The sequence below is a fragment of the Sus scrofa genome, chromosome 6 (genome assembly GCF_000003025.6).
Source record: "Sus scrofa isolate TJ Tabasco breed Duroc chromosome 6, Sscrofa11.1, whole genome shotgun sequence".
Classification (NCBI taxonomy): Eukaryota; Metazoa; Chordata; class Mammalia; order Artiodactyla; family Suidae; genus Sus; species Sus scrofa.
The window spans coordinates 3,129,389-3,152,298 of record NC_010448.4 but is presented as its reverse complement, the minus strand read 5'-3'; the positions used below and the strand labels follow the sequence as shown (position 1 = coordinate 3,152,298).

The 22,910-nt window shown below is 56.5% G+C and overlaps 2 protein-coding genes across 3 annotated transcripts; one reads left to right on the top strand and one right to left on the bottom strand.

Annotated features, from left to right (window-relative positions):
• Positions 8–14,669, bottom strand: EMC8 (ER membrane protein complex subunit 8). The gene is made up of 5 exons (XM_003481777.4): positions 14,132–14,669; positions 7,039–7,115; positions 2,523–2,592; positions 1,073–1,167; positions 8–560 (listed from the first exon to the last, which is right to left on the bottom strand). The coding sequence occupies exons 1-5, from the start codon at positions 14,360–14,362 to the stop codon at positions 401–403; spliced, it is 633 nt and encodes a 210-aa protein (XP_003481825.1). The 5' UTR covers positions 14,363–14,669; the 3' UTR covers positions 8–400.
• Positions 14,680–21,282, top strand: LOC100624067. 2 transcript variants are annotated; one of them, XM_021093705.1, is made up of 5 exons: positions 14,680–14,837; positions 15,971–16,044; positions 19,490–19,657; positions 20,218–20,349; positions 21,044–21,282. In XM_021093705.1, the coding sequence occupies exons 2-5, from the start codon at positions 15,972–15,974 to the stop codon at positions 21,178–21,180; spliced, it is 510 nt and encodes a 169-aa protein (XP_020949364.1). In that variant the 5' UTR covers positions 14,680–14,837; position 15,971; the 3' UTR covers positions 21,181–21,282. The 2 variants fall into 2 exon arrangements, with proteins under 2 accessions (XP_020949364.1, XP_020949365.1); XM_021093706.1 differs by having other exon boundaries at positions 14,760–14,970.

The window sequence follows — 22,910 nt, the reverse complement described above, 5'->3', positions numbered from 1 at the left end:
ACTCTCATTCAGGTAGAGCATGGGGGTTTTTTGTTTTGTTTTTTAAAAGACCGTTCACAAGCCTTAAAAAGCATTCTCTCCAGATTAGAAAAGGTTAATTAAAACTGTTTAATGGGAGCAATCTTGGACAAGCAGGAGTGGCTTTGATTTGGAGAATGAGCGTAACGTACACTGGGAAGGACGCCACAGGGACGGGCCGACGGGCCGACGGGCCCGGTTCCAGAGGCTCTGCGTGAGGCAGACAACGGACAGGACCTTCCAGCCTCCTCCAAGGCACGGGCCACTTCTGAAACGGGCCAGCTTTCCACCCAGGCCACGAGCTCGTTTATCTACACTTAAAAATAGCTTTTCCTCTTCGGGGCAGTGGAAACGCCCGGAGCCCGGTCCCCGAACCCCCTCCCTAGCACAGGTGCAGCACGGCTTTGTTGATCTCGGGGTTCGTCCAGTCATTCCGAATGTCATCCAGGTGGTTATCAAAGTCCACCAGCGTCTCGTAGGACCGGCTGTCCAGGAGCGACGCGGAGATGCGCTGGGCCTCCGGCCAGTCTTCACAGTAATCACTACGAGGTGAAACAAGAGAACTCAGCCTCTTAATGAAAGCAGAGGGCTGGCCAGTCAACAGGAAACCAGCCACAGGCAGCAGGGCGTAAAGGAAGACAACAACGAAGCCGAGCGAACACGCACACTCAGACGTGAGGATGCACACACGGAATACGAAGCGTCCTCCCGCTCAAATTCGGACAAAGCTGGAGGCAGATGGCTGACGACCAATAAACCAAACGCCTGGAAAGAGGGTTTGGCTTGGGGACAGGCGCCCTGGGGCTGGGGTGGGAAGACCCTCCACTGACCCTCAGGGTCCCTCAGCTGCCTGGGAACCCTAAAGGCCTCAGTCCTCCAGGGGGCAAGGAGCACGCGCGATCTCTCCATGAGGGCTGCGCACTCCTGGAGGGCACGCCAGCTTAAGAACCTCCGAAGGCTGGGGTCAGCTTGCCCGTGGGAGCTGGGTGCCTGGAACAGCCCTAGTCCACGTGGCTCAAGGCCCGGGAGGCCCCCCGGGGATCGGGGCACTCACTAGTGTGGGTCTCTGCAGCGCCACTTGTTCTCATGGTGTTCGTACACATGGATGGTAGGTACCACGCAGTCCATCGTAAACTTAGTGTTGTCCACCTGCCAGGAGACAAGGACGTGCTGTGAGCAGAGCCATAGAGCCGGCACCTCCACACGTCCACAGGGCCCCCCGGACTCTCCCAGGAGCAGTGTCAACAACGCCTGTGGCAGGAGCCCTGCCTCACAGCGCACGACACCCCGAGAGCGGGGCCTAAGGTACCCGTGCGTCGTGCAGGGTAAACACTGCGGACTTTAGTGCTTTCTCACAAAAGGGAAGCTTCTAAACCTCACTCCTGCCTTCCCTGTGAGAATCCCCTCTGAACTGAGATTAATATGGCTCTTAAAAATTTTTTTTTTTCTTTTTAGGGCCGCACCCACGGCATATGGAAATTCCCAGGCTAGGGGTCCAATCGGAACTGGAGCTGTCGGCCTTCTCCACAGCCACAGCCACGCCAGATCCGTGGCACACCAGAGCTCATGGCAACACTGGATCCTGAACCTACTGAGTGAGCCCAGGGATTGAACCTGTGTCCTCATGGATGCTAGTCAGATTCGTTAACCGCTGAGCCATGGCAGGAACTCCAACAAGGCTCTTGCCGTTGGCTACCCATCCACCTGCCTCCCTCCCCAACCTACCCCTAGCCCTGCCTCGAAGCACGAAGGCATAAAAGAGACACCCTCCAGCTCAAATTCTGAAAAACCTGGAGGCAGATGACTGATTATAAATAAACCAAACACCTGGAAAGAGGGTTTGGCCGGGGGACAGGTGCCCTGGAGCTGGGGTGGGAAGACCCTCCACTGACCCTCGGGGTCCTCAGCTGTGCTGGCTGACCCAACTCAACGGTTCGAGAGCGTCCCTAAGAATCACCCGGAAGCTTATTTAACACAGACTGAGAATCTGCACTCCCACCCAATTCCCAAGCGGTGCTGAAGCTGCCAGCCTGGGGACCGAGACCCGCTGAACACCCACCTCCGGAAGTCTGTGTGCTGTGAGCACACCGGCCTGCGGTTCAGCAGCTCAAGGCCGGCACTTGGGAGAAGACGGCACAAGAGGGCTTCGGCCCGATGGATTCCGCAGACCCAGGTAAAGCACCATGTTAGCAAGAGGTACACAGAAAACTCTGGAGCCGTCAGGAGTGACTGACCAAGACTTCCCTTTGTGGTGCAACAGAAACGAACCCAACCAGTATCCATGAGGATGCGGGTTTGATCCCTGGTCTTGTTCAGCAGGTTAAGGATCCGGCATTGCTGTGAGCTGTGGTGTAGGTCACAGATGCAGCTCAGATCTGGCGTTGCTGTGGCTGTGGTGCAGCCCGGCAGCTGCAGCTCCGATTCGACCCCTGGCCTGGAAACGTCCATATGCCGCAGATGTAGCCCTTAAAAGGAAAAAAGAACAAAAACAAAAGGTGACTTACCATGATGAGGGCTGTGTCACTGAAGCCCTCGGCGATCCTGGAGGCCACCTTTTCTGCAACCTGGTTTGGACTGCAAAAAAGAAGCTGTGAGGTCCCCAGGTTGTGGTTCCCCGAACGGCCGGTCAACACCGTCTGCCTAAGGCAGAGGTAACTAGCGATGATGCTCCCCTGCCGCAGTAACTGCTGGTGACTACAGTCCTGCCACAGTGCCTTGTGAGGACAGGGCACGCGGGGCACACGGCAAAGCTGGCCCCTTCCTCCCAGGAAGCCCTGGAAGGGGGTCTGGAGAGGGCGTCTCCTAAATAGGAAGGCTGCCCGGAGCCGGGTGCAGAGCGCCACGCAGGGCACAGAGACACCCGTGCTGTTAGCGCTCCGCCTGCCCCACCTGCGCTCGCAGTGACTCGTTCACTCTCGGCTGCTGGCATTCATGCACCTGTTCCTTCTTGTTCTTTTTAAATTTTAAACCTTGCCAAGCCATTCCAAGTCTTCTCCTCAGCTTCGACGGCCCGCTCCAGCCCTGCCCTCACCCCTGGAGAGCGGCTTCCCCTCCAACCCCACACACGTCCTGTGCAGGGAGACGCCTCCTTCCGCCCACAGGCCCTCCCCTCTGACCTCCTCCTCAGGCCTTATTTATCTCATGTCTTGCACGATGGAGCCAGCTCTGCCGTCGAATCTGAGTCTTTCCCTTTTCAGGACAAAGAAGAATGACTTAATTGGTTCTGTCCAGCCGCAGTCCAGCATCTCTTGTCCCTTTCAGCAGTATCTCTTCAACTTCTTCAATGAGTGGACGATCTTGTCCCCTTGCTCCATTTCCTCACACACTGGGCCATCTGGTATCTGTGCCCTCACCCCCAAGGGGCAGCACCCCCAAAGCCTCCCTACCAACTGCCACACTCGCCAGGCCTCCCGGCTGGACACCAGCCCCTCTGATCTACGCGGCCTCGCCCGCCTCCTTCTCGCCCCTCGCCGCAGGCTGCAGATGTCTTCCTGGTCTGTGCCTCCCCCTCGGCCCGGCCGTCCCTTCTCTGGGCTTCCACCAGAGGCATGGGTTTCTTCTTTCTTCCTTTCCTTCCTTCCTTTTCGCTTTTTAGGGCCACACCTGTGGCATATGGAAGCCCCCCGGCTAGGGACTGAATGGGAGCTGCAGCTGCCAGCCCACACCATGGCCACATGGGATCTGAGCCGCACCTGCGGCCTACACCACAGCTCACGGCAATGCCAGATCCTTAACCCACTGAGCAAGGCCAGGGATCGAACCCGCAACTTCATGGATGCCAGTCTGGTCCGTTACTGCTGAGCCACAACGGGAGCTTCAGGCATGGGATTCTAACACTGCTTCCCAATGGGTGTCAATTTCTAGGCTCTTCTCTGTTTATTGCCCTGCCCACAGCACGTGGGTGTTCCCAGGCCAGGGAGTGAACCCACAATCTCACAGAGACAACGTTGGGTCCTTAACCCACTGCACCCCAACAGGAACTCTATCTACGAGCTTCTTCCTGAGCATCTGCCCCAGGCCAGGGTACAGACCTGGTACTGAAATGCACCCACACGAAATGCTAATTATGAAGCAAAGCTCCAGCAATTATGAAATGTAGAATACTACTCGATCATTTCTGAAGACCAGGAAATGAGTCAAACAGCTACAAACACCTTATAGATCTTTTCACGAGATTAAAACACTGACTGAATGATCTCCCCCCACCACCGTTTTTTGAAAAATGAACCACAGGCCTGGTAACAGCACCAGCCCCTCCTCTGAACCAAGCACAAAGCCACGCACCCTGCACACGGCTCCACTCCGCCCTCCCCACGACCACTCTCCGAAATATGAGTCAGCCGCGTGTTACAGGCAGGACCACTGAGGCCCAAGAAGGTGCATCAGGAAGCCCCGAGGACTGGAATCCAAGCCTATCCAGCTCCAAAGCTTCCGCTGTGAGACAGTGCTCATCAGCTGATATTCCTCAAAGAGGAGAAATGAGCCTGACCTGGCTGAAGAGGAACGGAAGCTTTTCCAGGTGGAAGCAAACAACACTAAGTAACAACGCGAACAGGCCCCAGCTCCGAGCTTCCAGGCTGCGTGGCTTTTGTGCGGGGAGCAGCTCTGGCTGGAGTTTCTTCAAATGCGTGTCCTGTGAGGATCTGAAAGGATGCCACCAGTACAGGATGCCTGTGCCGGGCAGGGTCAGTGCCCCGAGTCGACGGTGAGCACAGGGGGCAGATGTTAGACCCTGAGTAGGGCCAAGGCTCCCAGGCTCCAAAGGGCTGGAGAGCTCCCTGGGCCTGCACCCCTACTGCCCCCGCACTCTCTAGGCACACCTCAGTGGCAGAGTGAAGACCCCCTGAGCAGAGCAGGGGAATGAAGACAGGCAAACGGTGTCTGAGTAGGATGATTCTAGGCTAGGCTGGAATGGGGTCTGAACGGAGGCAGGAAGACAGAGGCCGTGACCCAAATGGGCTCGTGGACGAGAGCGCCTGTGCAGGTGCATCTGGGGTGACCTCGCAGAACGGGGACTGGGGCGGGGGAGGGGAGGATGAAGGCAGCCAATGCGTCACCTCCTGCCCGGTCTTCTCCACGCCCTCCCGCAAGAACAGCCGTGGGCAAGTACTGTCTGGTCAGGAAAACCTTCCAAGGACGGCCCCCCACTGCTTACAAAACACAGTGAGATGCCGCGTAGCCCCGATGCCTCAGCTGCCATTTCTAGCCTCACTAGCTGGCATTCCCTCCACCTCTGTTTCCATCACGCTGGGACCTCTGGTCTTCAGAGCCCGTGTGACAAGGTCCTGACCGTTCTCAAACGACGTCCCTCCCCGAGGCCGTCTCCGGTCAGACTAATGGATTCAATGCCTCCGGGTTCCTGCGGGTGCTGCCTTCAGGCAGGGGCTATGGTCCTGCACCAGTCCTGGGTTTCAGGGTCTTTCATATTCAATTCAGCAACTTGCGGGCCAGGGCCAAGCATCTTCAGCTTGGCTCAGCACAGAGCTGGGCTTGGGGCAGGCTTCTGGGCCTGTCAGTCTCCTTCATGCAATAAGGACCAAGACTGACACGGCCTCGCATGGGCTCTAGCTCATCGACACGTGGGGGGCAGGTAGACTCTCAGGAGAGGAGTTCCTAGGAGCAGCATGAGATGCACCAGAGCAGAGCCTGGGATGTTCAGGGCACGGGGAGAGAAGGGTCGGAGGGCGGCAGGAAAAGCCAAGGACCGGGGCTCAGAGAGCAACCAGGTGCTGTCATCCAAGCAGAGGCTCACAGGGGTGGCCCCGAGCCCAGCCGTACGCCGGGGCCGCTCCTCCGAGGGCATGACGGTTGCCACCCCGACCAGCGCCGTCAGCGTACGTATTGTTTCCACAGTGCCACTGCGCCCGACCGCTTGTCTGTGCTGGGCAAGCGGTCACAGGCAATGACCAGGAGCCACTGGCCTGGGGGCCTCCACTGCGTCCCTCCCTGCCTGGGCGCTGGGCCAGTCGGTTCCGCCTGACGAGGTGAGGAAAGCGTGTGAGGGTCCCCTCCTGGCTCGTGCCCCCGGCCGAGGAAACCAGAGGAAGGTGACATCAGGCCGGCTGCTGGTCGGATCCCTCGACAAGAGGCCACTGCCCTTCTCGAGGTGGACTTTTTTCTTTCTTTTCTTTTTGGGGCCGCGCCTGTGGCCTATGCAAGTTCCCAGGCTAGGGGTCAAATCAGAGCTGCAGCTACCCGCCTGCGCCGCAGCCAGAGCCACAGAGTATCCTTAACCCACCGAGCGAGGCCAGGGATCAAACCCGCATCCTCATAGACACTCATCGGGTTTGTAACCCACTGAGCCACAATGGGAACTCCTCGAGGTCCCTGCAAGTCCCTCCTGACCCTTCAGGCAGGGCAGGTGCCAGCTCTGGGTGGCTGCTCCTCCCTCTCCTGAGCTCTCCCACGCTCTCCATACCGCTGGAAACAAGGGGCTCATCGAGCCCTCTTTAAACCAGCCTAACTTCACGGGCATCTGGTTTTCTGCTGGGACTCATACTGACGCGGAAATAAAGCCAAGTTCCCAGCTCTGCTCATTAGTGAGAGCCCCAGCAGGGGAGAGGAGCCAGGACCTAAGACAAAAGAAGCAGCAGACACTGTATTTTCAACAACGTATGAGACCCTGAGAGCACCAAAGCTAGAAGCTGCTTTAGTTACCCCAAAGAGAGCAGAGCTCTTTCCTAGACGATGCTCTGCCTTGCAGGGTCCTGAGTTTAGGGACGGGAAGCAAGTCCCGGCTGAGTGGGACGGAAACTGAAGACCCTTGACTTTTGCTGTCATTGTCTGAATTCCCTTCAAGCAAAATAAAGGCCATACAGAACAGAATCTGAACGTTCACATAAACGTTCACAATTTTGTTTGGAATTATCTATACCAGCGCCCCCCACCCCCCGCCCATACTATAAACAAGCACAGAGGGTCTGGAGGGGTTCTGTTGTCACAGACTGTGCATCCTGAGCCCACAGAGGTCAGACCCATTCCAGGCGCATTCGGAGCCCACAGGGTTTCACAAGGACATACCTGGCATCCTTTACTCGCTCGTTAGCTTGATAATAACCAGCAATGACATAGCTGTTATCTTTGCACCATGAATCAATCTGAAAGAAGAACAAAATTTAGGAAAACATGAATGATTTTCCCTTAGATATCAAGTCTCCATAAACACAGGGACCCCTTGCCCTCCAATGCTGGGTCAGGACAGCTCTAACCCCTGTATCCTCCTCCCTCCAAGAGGGAGACGGTGCTCATGGGAAAGAAAGTCACCCAGCTGGCCTCCCACAGTCCACAGGAGGCCAGAGAGCGCACACGAGGGCCGGGGCCCTCCCTCGCACTGAGCTGGGTGGTCTTCCAGACATGAGGACCCCGGGCTGGCCAGGAGGCATGGGGCTGGACATGACGAATGACCTCCTTCCCCAGTCTCAGCAGAAGGCCCCGGTGTTGACACATACAAATGGGTGCAGCGTCCTGGGTGAGGGGAAAGCAACGAAGTACTGAGGTGGTGTGGGGCTTGCACAAGCCTTGAGGGCGTTCACGTCCTCCCTTCACAGATAAACAAACGAAAACGCTCAGAGAGGTCCTCAGCTGGCACAGCCAGGGAGCGGAGCAGGCAGAGGAGTCCAAGTCACTTTACATCATGAACAACCCAGCGCGCTGGGAAGTGGGGAAGCAGGCACATCACCAGGCAGGTAGGTGTGCGCACGTCTCTGTGACCTGCTTTTAAATGGGAGCATGCAGCAGATTTTCAAAGTTTTTGGAATCTCGCACCAGATTTAGCTTCCTACAGGTCTACTGCTGTTGTTAAAAATCACAAAAGGTCCTCCTGTTTGGCTCTAATGGAATTTTAATAACACACCATCATAAATTCCACTCTCAGCTTGCAGAAGAGGAGACAAAATTGAGCCTTGATTTTTTTCAGAGTGAATTAACTGGTTAAACATTTTCTTCTTTTTCCTTTTTAAACACAGCCCTATTGCTCTCTTTCTCGAATTCTGGTTTGGGCTTCCAACAATCTCCTTTCTGACTAAAAGCAGACATTACAAAATGGTTATAGTTCAAGGTTCCCTGGCTCACACGAGGATCAGAATAATAATTCTGGCCTCCTAAGAGCTCACAAATTACCATATTGGGTCAAAACCAAGGCTCACTGAACCAATTAGATGTTGTGGTCATTCACCCAAAAGATGAGGGCTATGTGTCCAAAATATTTATAATGGCTCTTTCCCTATAACTTTGATGCAAATTACTCCACAATTCATTACATTTTGCTTATAGGAATGGGTTAAAGGAATGGGTTCTAGAAACTTTCTATGGCTGCTTACAGCAGCAAATTCGTTAGTTTTTTCTAAATCTATCTCTAAGAGGTATCAAAGGGCATAGCCTAGTTCTAAAATCTGGCACCTGGCCCCATTCCCTGAGCTCGAAGCCACATGTTAGCCTGCCCTTCAGAGCAGCCCTCTCAGCCTCTGCTTCTGACCAAAGACCGACCTCCCGCGCGTGTCCTCTGCCGAGGTGCCGCTCTCCAGGCTCGGCGGTGGGGGCTCTTCCGACATCCAGAGCCACCACTACAGAAGGTATCCCCCGAGTCTGGCTCCTGGCCTGGCCCCCGATAGCCTTGCAGCAGGTCACAAAGACTGAGTCGCTTAACACAACACACGTGTATCTTAGAGGTGGATCCGTAGGGCTGACTCCTGGAGGCTCCAGGGGCGAATTCATTCCTTGCCTCTCCCAGCCCCTGAGTGTCACCAGGCTCCTTGGCTGGTGGCTGCACCACTCTGACTTCTGCTGCTACTGTCACAAAACTGTCCTCTGACTCTCACCCTGCTGCCTCTGACAAGTACCCTCGTGACCACACTGGCCCATCGGAAAACGCAGCATCTTTCATCTCCTCTCACTGCATGTCCCCCTCTGCCCTGTCAGGTTACATGTGCACGGATTCCACGGATTAAGATGGGGACATCTTGGGGGGTCATTTTCTGGCTCACCACAGCTATGCTGAATATAAGGACAAGGTAAGGACAAGGACCATGCCAAGCAGAGTCTTCACTGAGCAGTCTAAACCGCTTCCGGATCCCTTTCCTGGGCTGAGGGCAAGCGTCAGGACTCATTCCTTAGCAAACAAGTGGTGTCACCTTGTATCCTCACTCAGAGAAGAGAAAAGTCAGCTGACACAGTGGACGACTGTGACAAACACAACACACACTTCGACCTACACTCTACCTAAAGAGGGGTGGATTCCCGCATGAAGAACTCCAAGGGCCCACCCAAATTCACGTCAAAAAATAGTGTCATACCCTCCAACTTCCAGTAGACCTCTTTGACAAGGTTGCCCCGGACGTGAACCAGGTTACAAAAGCTCTGGCTTGGCCTTAGCTTCGAATGATTCAAGTACGAAAAACCAAGTTAACTCTGGACGCCGGTACAAGGCACGCACGGCTGGCTCACCATGTCCAGATACAGGCGCACACGGGCGCGCAGAGGCCGGGGAAGCAAGCCGCAGGGGAAGCAGACAGCATCCGCCGGTGACCGAAGGCGGAGTCGGGGCTGGTGCGCGCGAGGAGGCAAGCTGTGTGGACGGGGGTGGGGTGGGGAGGGGTGGAGGGGCCGCTCCGGAGGTCGGCCGTGGCAGCCTGCCAGGGCAAAGCTCCAGTGGACCGAAGGGGCAGCCCCCACAGTAAAGGCGATGGGCTCCCTCCCGCGGGGGGCAGCGCTGTGTGACCTCTGTGCTGAGCGAGTCCCCTCCGTCTTCCTCACCCTGCTTGTACCTGTGAACGGTCACGTCAAAGAGTTCAGGACAACACTCTGAACCCCGAGGTCAACTTGGTAAACCTGACCCTGCGTGGAGGAGCCACACCTGCAGTTAGCAACGCAGCGAGATGTTTCAGAGGGAAGAAGGACGCTTTAACCCTGGCATGAGCTGCACCCTCTCTTCTCTGCCCTTTCAGTTTGTTCCACTCCAGACACGTAAGACCTTCTAAAGGCTCTGGACCCAACTCACCCAACCCCAGCCAGACTGCACAGAGAAGGCCGCTCCTCTCAGCAAAGCTGCTGCTGAGTGTGTGCGCGTGCATGCGTGCATGGGGCACTGTGCAATTTCAAAGCACTATCACCAACCTCCCGTGACCATACGATGACAGCCATAGAGCAGGTATGAGCCGCCCCGAGGAAGGCACTAATCCCATGCTTGCCGCTTCCAAGCTGGCGGCGTCTGCGAGCCTCTCCGCCGGCACCGACACACGGGCCTCGGAGTCTAAGAGGAGAGGGCGTGTGAGCGTCTCCGAGAGGACAAGCTCCACCTCAAGCCGGCCGCCGGCTTCTCTGGCGGGGCAAGGAGCAGGCTGGGGAGGAAGGGCGCTGGAGGGCACGGCGCAGGGCCAGAGGGCGAAGGTCGGGGGAGCCCTCAAGGGAGAAGCCCGAGCAGCACCTCCCTCGCCCGCGCCCGCAGGTTTATGCTCTGGAGACAAAAGGAGCAGAAGGGAGGAGGGGGCTGAGCAAAGAGCCAGGGGGCCGGCAGCTTGTTCGGGACGGGGATGGACGAGCTCGTGGAGGCGGGAGAAGACATTCTCGACCGAAGCTACCGAAGCTACGTGACTAGATCACCGCAAATAAGGAGGTCATGTGAGCAGAATGGAGTGGCAATCTGCTCCACAGCCCTGGGGAAAAGGGCAGAGAAGGCTTCGGGAAAGAGCAGGTTGATGCTAATTTCCCCACTGACATTTTATGGGCTTTTGCTATTAGAAATAATTCCATCACTACCTACGTCAAAGGGTTATAAGGATAAATTACAAAAACAGGCATTAGTATTTAAAAAAAGATAGAAAGCACCCAGAAATGCAACATTTTTTAAAATGGAAAATTATAATGAAAAGCCTTAAAAAGGGATCTGATGGGGCCCTTTGATGGACTGCATATCAAGTAAGCCTTTCCCACTTATCAAAAATAACTCAATCTGAGACTCCCTAAATAGAAATAAGCCATGGGAATCAGGTCTCCTTTATACAGTTTCATGAATTTAGCTGCTTATTAAACCGTGTCTCCTATAGCTGATAAACTGTGGCTTCAAACACTGCGATTTTATATCGCTTTCGGGCTACAGAATTGCTAAGACAAAGGTGAATGATACAAACTTAAGTCTCTGAATTGTAACACAAAATTTGCAGACGGACTCAAATTGCAAACTTTCCTCTATGACTCTGAGTTATTTAATTTGGACTCGATCAACAGCCTTTTCATATTTGTCAAATGCTGGGTCTCCGATCTAAGTTTTGGTCAATAAAACAAAACCTTGGCAAGGGCAGAACTTTGGCTGTTTGCTTGTACTGTGTGAAAAGAAGTGAACTGCAGTCTCGTCTGCACTTCATTTTGCTGGTCGGGAGACTCAAAACCCCGACTGCACCCCGACTGCAGGCGCTCTGGGGGAAAAGTGCTAGAAGGTGAGTCTGGAGTGCAGAGGTGCAAGGTTAGCATGAAGCCTCGAGCAGTGCCCCCCTCGACAAGCTGTGGCAGTGGTACATCTAAGAGTCAAGGTCCCGTCTGGGCATATCCCCCCCCACACACACACCCCCCGCCCCGGTAAGTGGTGGAAGCCCCGCTCCTAGGGGAAAGTTCACACAAAGGGGACTCCAGTATAGTTGTTTAGAGTTAGTCTATTTAATTTGCTCAGATACTTGCATTCGTATCTCGTAATAAGAACATAACCCTTTACCCCGTGAAGAATGAGAAAAATTAGTCCAACTTTGGCCATTCCAAGTGAGTTAGTTTAAGTCTGTCTTCACCTTGTGGGACCTTCTAGAATTTAAAGTGGCAGACATCTTCTCCTATCCCCAAGGCTACACCTTGGTCCGCTGACTCCCCTCCTCCCACCCACCTCGTAAAGGCTAGCGTTCTGTCCGCCGCTCTCTCCTCATTACACACTGTCTCCGCCAACATGGCCCATTCTTATGGCTTCAAAAGGCATCGAGAAGCCACTGGTTTCCAATCTGTGTCTCCAGCCTGGCCATCTTCTGAGTTGCAGATGCGTTTTTCAACTTTCAACACTAGGCTGTCTTCTTTTTGCCTCAATGAATGATGGTACCACTGTCCCCCCAGCGCCTAAATCAGAAACCAAGGTGTCTGTCACCCTAGCTCCCTTCTCCCTACGTCCACACACGATCCGTCACTGAACGCTGGGGATTCTCCCACCTGGCCCTCTCCAATCTGTCTCTCATGTGTCCACAGTGTACTCAGATTAGGCTACGTCTCTGCCTCGGGTGTAAAAGACACTCCCATTCCCAATATCCTCGCAGCTGCAGGCTGGAGCCACCATTCCCGGACCCAAATGTGACCCGGCAATTCTCCCGGGGCCTCCCTGTCCTCGTAATGGAACCCACCCTCCTTTGTGTGATGTGCAAGGTCCTCCACCCTGACCCCTGCCACGGCTTACCCCGCTCTAAGCCCAGGCCCTTCATACCCCACACTCTAGGTCTACCCAAACACCCGGCCCCCATTTTCTCCTGGTCTTTGCACATGCTGGTCCCTTTGGCTTGAGTGTTCTTCCTCCACCCCCAGACCCTGGGCCACCTAACCTGCATGTCCCTTTCTCTCCAAGCCTGGGTTAGCTGACCCCTCACCGCTTTCTGATTAACCCCACATGTGGCACTTCTTCAGTATTGTACGTGTCTGCCTGGTCCAAGTTCAACTGCTAAGCAGGTACTGTGTTGGATCCACAGCCATATCCTCGCCCAGCACAAGCTGGGCACTATGTAATAACTGAATAATCCTGCATTAACACTTACTGGTTAATCTAGTTCCCTGTAAGGGAATGCACTTCACACATCCAATCACGCTGCAATTCCCCTGATAACAGAATCATGAAGACAGCTGGTTGGAAAGACTTGCATTCAAACACACATACGCTCACCCCAGCGACATACTGGTATGGAAAGCCCGTACGTATCTGCTGGAGCTGAAACGGCGGATTTTACAGACACCTCTACCTCTCATCTGTCTCCTATCCCAAGCTGATATAAAGAAATCCACACGTGACTCGGTTTAACAGGCATTCAAAGACATGCCGTCAGTGAGTTCAGGCCAGCACCGCTTGTCTAAAGATACTTCCTGCTTACCAAGAATTCACCCGCGTGTCACAACTAGTCAAATTACGAAATGGATTCACTTTACTTGTTGGGAGGTACCGAGAAAGGATTTCTACATAACCCTTATCAAACTTAACTGTTATTTCCACAGGTTAACTAGTATATTTTCTGGTATCATAGTTTATAGATACATGGAAAACCATACTTCAACGCAGGTACTGCGGGAGGTTTGAGGCCAGTTTATTTCTCCCTAAGGTTTTAACTCAAATTTGTAGATGGGCTTTTTTCCGGGAAGGCTACTGCCTAGGATTCAATGACCAGCCAGTCTGTCTGTCTGTCTGACACATCTTTTCCCACTGTACTTCAATGAAGCAGTCCTAAGCAGACACACAGAAATGTGCTGGCCGGCAGGCACATCAGCTCCAGCTTTTAAAACCACCAGTTACTCTAGCTGTCACTAAGGGGGACAGACAACCTCTTCTTACAGAGTCCTCACGTGCATTCTAGGGCAACAGTGCCCATGATGCCAACGCTGCCTTTCTAAGCGTGTCTCCATCCTGGGAGTCTGGGGCAGTAACATCGGAGGAATCACAATCTTTATGCACACGCCAGACACGGATCCCTACACGTGAAGCTGCTCAAGAGCCAAACCGCAGCGTCAAAACTTCCGGCAACTCAAAATCCCAACTACAAACGCTATCGAATCATTACTCAGTTAATGACAGCTTGCTTCTATAAAAGCTACTGGCTTGAGAAAATTAATGTACTACTTGTCGCCCAAAGCGCCTCTAATGCCACCCAGGACGGTTACGGCATCTCCCTTGGCTGCGGCTACTGCTAGCGGCCGCCTACCGGGCGCGTGCTAAATGCAGGGAAAACCTATCTGCCTTCGCGGGTCCTCCGTTCATGGTCACGGCGACCTCGGGGGCGGGTCTGGACTCCGGCCGGACCACTGTGAGCTTCCAGCTAGGACTGCTCGGAAGCCAATCGCCAGCCCGTCTCCTGTCCCGCTGATTCCGAGGCAGGCCCCTTCCCACGCTTACCAGGGTGAGGGCCACCTCCAGCATTGGGGCGAGGGCCAGGGTGCCGTGGAAAAGGGGGATACAGTCCACGAAGAGGGTGTGGTGGGCGCCAGGGCCGCCCAGGGGGAGGTGTTCCTTGCGTGGCTTCTGCTTCTCGGCCACCAGCAGTCCGTTGACGGCGCAGTGCGGGTACTTGGCGCCGTGGAGCACCATCTTGCAGTAAGCCTGGGTGGTCAGCTTCACCCCGGGCATGCTGAGCCCGGGAGGGCCCCGAAGGCCCGGCGCCGGCCGAGGCCTGGATCCGCCTCCCAGCCGCGCGGCGCCTCAGGGGAGAAGCAGGACGAGGCAGCGGCTGCCCGGCGCGGGCTCGCGGCTCTGGAGACCTCCGCAGGCCCGGCCCCACTCGGTTCCGGTTCCTCGGACGCTGGCTCCCGCCGGGTAGAAACCAACTCGCCCGCCTCAGCCTCCAGTCGCTCTTCTCGCCCGCGCCGCCGGAAAGCGGTCCCCCACTGTCCGCCGGAAAGCACCCCGGCCCGGCGTTTTACGACGTTCGCGGCCCTCTCCACTTCCGGTCCTGTGACCTTCGGCGCGGCCGGGCGCGGGGTGGAGTCCCCTCTCGATCCCGTGGTGCTCCGCGGCAGGGTCGCGCTCTCTTCCGGTCGCGGGCAGCCGGGGCGTAGAGGGCGGTCGCGACAGGCGCCGAGGCAGTGCTGAGCGACCGAGGCAGGTGAGGCGGGCGGCGGCCGGTTCACGCTACGAGGCGCTGGCGGGTCGGGCGCCGGGAACCCTCGGGTTTGCGTGCTCGCCGCCCGGCGCCAGCAGGAATCGGCGGCTGGGCCTCGGATCCCGGTGACATTGAGGTCGGCCTGCGGGGGCTCTGGTCTCGGGGGCTGCCGTGTCGCAGCCTATGTGCCGGCCAGAAGCACCCGGCCCATCGCCGCTTTACTTGTCGCGGCCGCGGGCTGGCTTCCGGCTCTGACCTTGAGCGTCCGCTGGCCGCGGGCGCCGGCCCGAGGGCAGGTCGCCTTGCGGCCTCCCGGCCACCCGATTAGACGGAGCTTTGCCACCGCTCCGGGCAGAACGGTGCTCCGGAGAAGGGGCTCGGCTTCCCGGCCTGGAAGGCGCTCAGCATCCGCCCACGCGCGGGCCAGGCCCTGGGAGAAACTGTGGGAGACGGGAGCCAGTTCGATCCTGACGTCATGCTTCTCTTTATTCTGCCTGTGATGGGTATTTTTGGAAGTCATTCGAGGTCCTTTTCATTGTTAACAGTCCCTTGAAAGGTGCAGTTCTAAGGGACCGGTAGGTAGGGGAAATGGGCTAGATTCAGGAAAGGTGCAGGTGAGAGGTGAGTCATCCAGGGCATTTATGGTCCTGCAGGGATTGGAAATGCACGGGGACCCTGCTTGCAGCCTTTCTTCCAGGTTTCGCTTTTCTGTTGATTGCACCTATGGGGTTTTTAACCAAACGGTGAACGCAGTGCCTGTCACAGTCCCTTTGACCTATTTATCTTTTCTCTCTAAACAATGGGGCCCACAAAGGGGAGCGGATTCTGTCTTTTTCAGAGTCTCCTTTAAATTTTTTTTTTCTCTTTGCTTTTTAAGAAAGCCACTGTTCTACGAATTGCTTAAAGTGTGTACATGTTACAGTGCTTGGTTTATAACGCAGCTCCACTAAGGCGTGTTGACTGCCGAGAAAAGAAAAAAAACAAACCTCATCCTAGGTGTGAATTGAGAGATCAGTTATGTTGGGAAGAAAAAAAGGAACTCCAGTGACTCCCAAAATGCACTGGGGCAAAAAGGAGACTCTTGCCTGGTAGGTGTTTACTCTCATTCATAGAAAGGGTACATTTTTATCTTTCAGGATGTTGGCTACCAGAGTATTTAACCTCATTGGCAGGCGAGCAATTTCCACCTCGGTGTGTGTGCGAGCACATGGTAAGTGTAACGTCTTTTTGCTCTGTCATGTGTCAGGCCCTGTGCCGAAGTTTTTCAGACAGATCGTGAGATTGTGTTGTTGAGGCGCTAAAGGGGAGGTATGTGTATTTTAACCCAGCGAAGTTCTAAACCAAAGAGTATTTGTGAACGATATTGAAAAGTGTTGATTTAAAGAAATCGCACAACCTCAAAGTTGAGAGTAAAGTTTTATTTGGGGCAAAATGAGAATTTAAGCCCAAGCCCAGAGGCAGCGTCTTAAGTAACTGAGAAAATGGCTCTGAGGAGACCTAGGGAGGAGTTAGGATCTGTAGGAGTTTTGCAACAAAGAGCAGGTAGTGGGAACAAAAGATTACTGTAAATAACAGAAAACCAGATATCTCAAGGAATGTAGCACTTTTCTTTGGGAAGATGCTAAGGTCTGGGCTCTCTGTAATCCTTTCTCTGATAGGCACCTCCGCTGTCTGGGCCACTGTCCTGCATTTTCCGTAGCCTGAGTTTCCTCGGGGCTGGGTGGTGGGAGTGACTGCTAGGCGGCAGGTAGTCTTTGTTTCCTTCCAGAGTTCCCTGGGGCTCACCGGCTCACCGGCTCACCCTGGGCGGTGGCTGCACCCGGACGACTTTGACATCCTTTGTTTGGTGTATTTCTGATAAAAGGTGGGGGGGAGGTGCATACGCACGCCCGTTGCTGCAAGTTTGCCGCCGGTCTTGTGAAGGTTACCACCAGTCACGAGGAGCCGATAGCACCCTGAAGGATTTCAGTGTTTTCTAGAGATGAGGAGATGCACGCATTGAGCTCCTAAAGGCTTCTAAAAATAAGCTCCCAGCCCTTTAACTTGGATGCCTGTACATCACTGCAGCAGTGGAAGGGAGGAGCTCGAGGTCCTAGACTAAACTGGTTTAAACTCCTTTCTACCTGGGACTAGCTACGAAGGTTTAGGAGTCTGTTTTCTTTCTTTTTTGCTCTTTTTCTCTTTTTAGGAACGTACCTGCAGCATATGCACGTTCCCAGGCTAGGGGTCCAGTCGGAGCTGTAGCCTCCTACCTATACCACAGTCACGGCAGTGCCAGATGGGAGCCGCGTCGGTGACCTACACCACAGCTCAGGGCAACGCCAAATCCTTAACCCACTGAGCGAGGCCAGGGATGGAACCCGTAACCCCATGGTTCCTAGTCAGATTCGTTGCGGCTGCACCACGCCGGGAACTCCGCTTTTCTCTCTTTTTAGAAGGAACGTTGGGAGTGGTAACCTCATGTGTGTCTGCAGTTGTCCCCTGCCCGCCAGGCCTTTGCTGGGGGACCGGGCCCGGAGTGCTGAAGAGCCCTTGGCAGCCCTGAGATCACAAATTGGCCATTCTTGTTCCAGCAACTGCAGTTTTCTGCTGAGAGTGCCCCGGCGTCATGAGCATTTATACCTTTGCAAGCGCTTTATTGAGATGGAATTCGCACAACACGTTCACCCACTTAAAGGGCCCACTTGAGCGGTTTTCAGTACATTCACAGAGTTGTGCCGGGATCACACAGTCAATTTTAGAACATTCTCGTCACCCTAATGAGCATCTATTTTTAGTAACCCATGTGTAGCCGGAGTGATTTTCAGTCCACTCATCGTTTTAACAGAATCTGAGAATTTTAAAATGGGAGTAATTCTAGCCATTTCCACCTCAAATCCTTATGAGATGAGGCTCAGTATGAACACGTACGCTGCTCACTCGCATGGCACAGACAAGCAGCTAGAGAAACTTCACTGCTGTGTTTAAGACTTAACGTTTTATTTCACCACTCTTACCAGGCTTTGGGAGCTCACTGGGACTAAGCTAATGGAGGTGCAGCCTTCTCGTGGGACTTGATGCCTCCAGACCAGTTTGGAACACAACATTTTCTTGTAGATAGGCGGTAGAACCCAACACCCAGCTTTTTGCAGAGGGAAAACCCTCAATCACATTTAAGATACTCTTTTTTTTTTTTGAGGGCTGCACCTGCGGCAGATGGAGATTCCCAGGCTGGGGGTCTGTCCAATCAGAGCTGTAGCTAGCTGCCAGCCTACATCACAGCCACAGCAACGCCAGGTCTGAGCCGCGTCTGCAACCCACACCACAGCTCACGGCAATGCCAGGTCCTTAACCCACTGAACAAGGCCAGGGATCGAACCCGCAACCTAGTGGTTCCTCGTCGGATTCGTTTCCACCGCGGCGCCACAACAGGAACTCCAATCATTTTTTTTTTTTTTTTAATTAATCTGCTGTTTCTTCTTTTTCCCTCTTTACATGGCGTACAGAGCCTTTTTTTTGATTTTTAGGGCCCCACTCACAGCATTTGGAAGTTCCCAGGCCAGGGGTCAAATTGGAGCTGCAGCTGCTGGCCTCCACCACAGCTCACGGCAATGCTGGATCCTCAACTCATTGTGTGAGGCCAGGGATCTAACCTGCATCCTCATGAATAATGAGTCGAATTCATTTCCTCTGCGCCAGAGGGAACTCCCAGGGCCAATTTAAGATACTACGGTTTCTGTCTCTTGGAGCAGGTGTCTCCATCTTGTCCTCTCTTTCCACTGATGACAAGTTGGCTTTCTTTTGCTCGGAGTTTGACAGGTTTAGTTTCCATACACTCGTGAGTGTGTACACATAGCCTCGTGTTTTGGAAAAGGAAACTTGAGCAACGCCGAGGTATCCTGTGACTTGGTTGTCGTTCCGTTTTGAGCGCCCGGGGTCTCCCTCGTTCACTTTGTGGTGGTGACGAGTTTCCTGCTGTGTGTGCGGCCCTGGTTCCCGTCCTCTGCTCCAGTTTCTCTCTTGTCCAGAGTGCTCGTTGCCCATCGGGTCCTGTCTCTTGTTTGCTGTCTCGCCCCCGCCGTGGCCTGTAGACGCCGAGAGGCAGGAATCTTCACCGAGGGTCGCCGCAGGTTAGCAGCGCGCTTGGTGCGCAGCAGGCGCTCGGTAAACGCTTGTTGGCGAGGCAGGAACTGCCCCGTGGTCTCGTGCTGCAGCAGCAGTGCCACAGTAACGGCCGTCTTTTCAGCCGTCTTTCCTTCTGATCCTGAAGCGTGTTCCTTTTACGCGTGTCGTATTGTTTTTGTGCTTCCTCATTGGTTAGTTGGAGTCCCTCGCAGAAGGGCCTTCATCGAGCCCATTCCGCAGCTCAGACCGCTTCGTCGGCGCTGTTAGTTGCAGGAGGTGCCGCCTTGTTGGCCGGGCCCCTGGTAGGTTTTCCTTTGGCTGTGATGAAGGTGCTGCCTTGGACGCACCTGCCCGCCACCCTCACTCTGCTGCCTGCTGTCCGGGACGAGCCTGTGTCACTCGGCAGGCTTGCCGCTGTTGGGAGCAGGGGCCGCGGCCCCGGATGACGGAGGTTTTCAGGGTACACGTGCTTATTTCCGTTTTTAGAAGTACCAGCTCGTGGGCAACTCTGAACCTGTGAATTTTCAAATGTCGATCCACCTGTGTTGTAGGCAGCGTCGTGAAGAGTGAGGACTACGCCCTCCCGGTCTACGTCGACCGGCGCGACTACCCCTTGCCCGACGTGGCCCACGTCAAGAACCTCTCCGCCAGCCAGAAGGCCTTGAAGGAGAAGGAGAAGGCCTCCTGGAGCAGCCTCTCCATGGATGAGAAAGTGGAACGTGGGTATCGGAGGGACGCCCGGCGTCAGGGGAGAACTCTCCCGCCTCTGGGCTCCGGGCTGCTGCGCAGGGCCCGGCGTGCGAGGGAGGGTGGGGGGTGTCCAGGGCCCCAGCCCTGCCAGCCGACCGGACCTCCGCCCGGGGCCCTTCATGCCCGGGGAGGAGCGGGAATGGGGGTGCAGAGCTGCCGAGTGGGCCTTGGTGGTGTGTTCGCTGTGTGCGTGTGGCTTCCCGGGGCCTCCGCGCGAGGACTGGGCTGCTGGTCGTCCTTGAGGGAAGGTGGGGGAAGGGGTCAGTTGGAAGGAGGCTGGCGACGAGCGCTCAGAGGGACCCCGATGCGCTGAGCTCAAGGAGGCAGCGCTCCCCTCTGCTGCACCCGGAGCGAACGCCACGCGTCTCCTTCCCTGCCTGCTGCTCACGTGTGCGTGTGCACGGGCGTGTCCGGGCCTCAGGCCGCCACGCTCGCCCTCCCGCTGCGTCTTGCGGGGCGTGGTGGCGCCCCGAGCAGAGCACCCTGGGCCCGTGGCCCCGGCCCACAGCCCCGTCCTTTGCGTCGCCAGTGTACCGCCTGAAGTTCAACGAGAGCTTCGCCGAGATGAACAGGAGCACGAACGAGTGGAAGACGATCGTGGGCACCGCGCTGTTCTTCATCGGCTTCACCGCCCTCCTCCTCATCTGGGAGAAGCACTATGGTGAGTCGGGGCGCAGCGGCTCCGGGGGGCCCCCGGCTCCAGCTTCCAGGGCCCAGCCTCCGGCCTGGGCTCCACCCCGGGACTGCTTGCCGTGTCTCTCGAGCACTGTCGTGTTGCGAAGTGGGGCCACGCTTCCCGAGCGGCTTGCCTGCTCCCCAGCCAGTTGTCAGGAGGCGGGGTGGGGCTCGGCGAGGAAGGCGCGCTCCTCCCGCTGCGGGGCTGCCGCTCCCTCCGAAGACCGAGAGCGTGGCCGTGTCGGGCTCCCCGCTCGCGCTCGTGCTGTCTGTCCAGCGGCGTAGGCGTTTCCCTGAGGTGGTGTCACCCTGCGCCTGCGGCCTGCCTGGACCTGGGTCGGTGACAGACCCAGGCCTGTCTCGTCTGCCCCGGCCCCCTTGGGTTCTGTTTGTGCTCTCCGCTTGCTGTAGGCCTGTCTCTGTCCTGTAGAGGGGCCGGTCTGCTTTTAGCTTATGTGTTTATTGCTCATGTGTACAAAGGAAGGAGTGATTTGGAAACGTGGGGAGTAATCCGTGTCCAGAGTTTGAAAGCGGTGTGTTCGTGTGGGTGTGGGTGTGGCGGGCAGGTGGCCGCGCGCAGCGGGTTCCCAGTGAGTGGGGGAGGCCTCAGCCGTGTACCGCGTGGGCTCGGACTCGACGTGTCGGTGCGACGCGGCTCATGAGCTTGCCTTGGACCGTAGTGTACGGCCCCATCCCGCACACCTTTGAGGAGGAGTGGGTGGCCAAGCAGACCAAGAGGATGCTGGACATGAAGGTGGCCCCCATCCAGGGCTTCTCGGCCAAGTGGGACTACGACAAGAACGAGTGGAAGAAGTGAGGCCCGACCCCACCTGTCCTGTCGCCGCCCTGCAGCGCAGCGCCTTGGCTGCGCACCGTCACGTGACACGACCAGTGCTAATAAACGAGCAGGTGACCCGAAGTCCTTGTGATCCGTTCTTTGGGGCTGCCCGGGTCCTCCCGGGCGTCTGGTACACGCGGCTTGGGTGGGAGTGAAGCGGCCCGAACACAGGGTGTAAGACAGCGTCGTGTAAACGCGGACGAGGAAGGCGAGCCCTTCGATGTGGGGTGTCGAGGTCTCGTGAGAGGGAAAGCCCGGGGCAGTAGCCAGACAGATGTCTCCGGGCCACGTTTCTTTGGGCCTTGCGCCCGTGAAATCATCCATGTCGGGGTGTGGAGATTGGCACGGGCAGGCTGAGCCCACGCTCCCGGCCTGGTCTCTGGCTCCTCTCAGTCTTTCTGTCCAAGAAGCAGCAGCGAGCCCAGTATCAGGCCAGGCAGGGCTTGAGGAGCACTGCCCCGGCCCCCGCAGGTCCCCGGGCGGGGGGCGTTCCTGCTGTCCTGGCCCCCCCTCGCCCTCACGTTACTTCCCCTGGAGCCCCTGCGAGGGGCAGCACAACGGATCCCAGGGAACAAGCCGCAGGGACCAGGGCCAGCGGGCAGAGGGCTCTCCCAGCGGCATCGGTGCAGGAGGGAGGGAGGTGAGAGCCGTGCCTGGGACGGGACGCGACCCCTGGAGCTGGACCAGAGGAGCTCACAGGAGACGCCTTCGGCAGGCTTGTGGGAAGGCCTTACCTGCCAGGTTAAGGTCAGGTTGAAGGTAGTTCCGGACTGTAGCGTCCCGCTGCTTTAGAAATGCCCCTGATGGCTTGTGCTCGCAGGGCCCTGGTGGGAAAGGAAGAGCCCAGGGCCGCAGGCGCACGTCTGGCCGTGAGGACCCGTCTGGCTGGACGGCTTCAGCTCCTTCCAGGGTGGGCTCCTGCGGTGGGGCTGAAGTGCCCGACCCGGCGCAGGGTCACCCCGGCCCTCCACCTGGATCTTTTGACCTTAAGTGGTCACTGGCGGGGCACCCGCCCTGGGCCTGGCGCCCTCGCTCACTCCTCGGGAGACCTCAGAGGAAGGCGCCCTCCTTGGACTGGACGGTGGGGCCAGGCACAGCCAGAGGCAGCAGGTTCTGTGTGAGTGGGATCGAGCCGGTGGTGGAGAGGGGGTCCCTCTGAGCCCAGACACTGCTTCTACCCTGGGGTGGCTCCAGACGGGGTCTCCCCGAGCCCCGCGGCTTCCCCTGACGGTGGGAACCACTTCTGCACTTGCTCGGAGTCCTGCCCCCTGCGCGTCAGTGTCAGGTTCCAGGATGTGACGGACGGCTGGCCTGTCATCTCAGTACTCGTGCTTATGCCCTGAAGGGAGCAGCGTGAGGGCTCGAGCCAGCCTGCCGTCCACCATCTGTAGGCTGGAGGTCAGCTCTCTGTGGTGGGGCTGTACGTCCTGGGGAAGTGCCTGCAGGACCCTCCGGGAACAGGGAGCACGGAGGACAAGGGAGACAGTAGACAAGGATTAAGAGGGTCCCGGGGGTGATGGGACAGGCCGAGGCCAGTGGGAGGGGCAGCAAATGAGCTGAGACTTGAGCAGAGGCCGGGCGGTGGGAGCACAGGCGGGAGACAGTTTATGCTCGAAGGACGGGGACAACCCCCCCCCCCCAAGACAGCTTGCTCCGTTCTGGGGCCCGAGAAACGCCACCAGTGGGGCTGAGGAGGGTGTGCAGAGCTC

Bases quoted from the DNA above. Each gene is read 5' to 3' on its own strand.
- LOC100624067 (XM_021093705.1), top strand. From the start codon at position 15,972: ATGTTGGCTACCAGAGTATTTAACCTCATTGGCAGGCGAGCAATTTCC. The intron at 16,045-19,489 runs GTAAGTGTAACG...CCTGTGTTGTAG, and splicing joins GGTGTGTGTGCGAGCACATG to GCAGCGTCGTGAAGAGTGAG. The intron at 19,658-20,217 runs GTGGGTATCGGA...TTGCGTCGCCAG, and splicing joins CATGGATGAGAAAGTGGAAC to TGTACCGCCTGAAGTTCAAC.
- EMC8 (XM_003481777.4), bottom strand. From the start codon at position 14,362: ATGCCCGGGGTGAAGCTGACCACCCAGGCTTACTGCAAGATGGTGCTC. The intron at 2,593-7,038 runs GTATGTCCTTGT...TCTTTTTTGCAG, and splicing joins GAGCGAGTAAAGGATGCCAG to TCCAAACCAGGTTGCAGAAA. The intron at 1,168-2,522 runs GTAAGTCACCTT...GTCTCCTGGCAG, and splicing joins GTGACACAGCCCTCATCATG to GTGGACAACACTAAGTTTAC.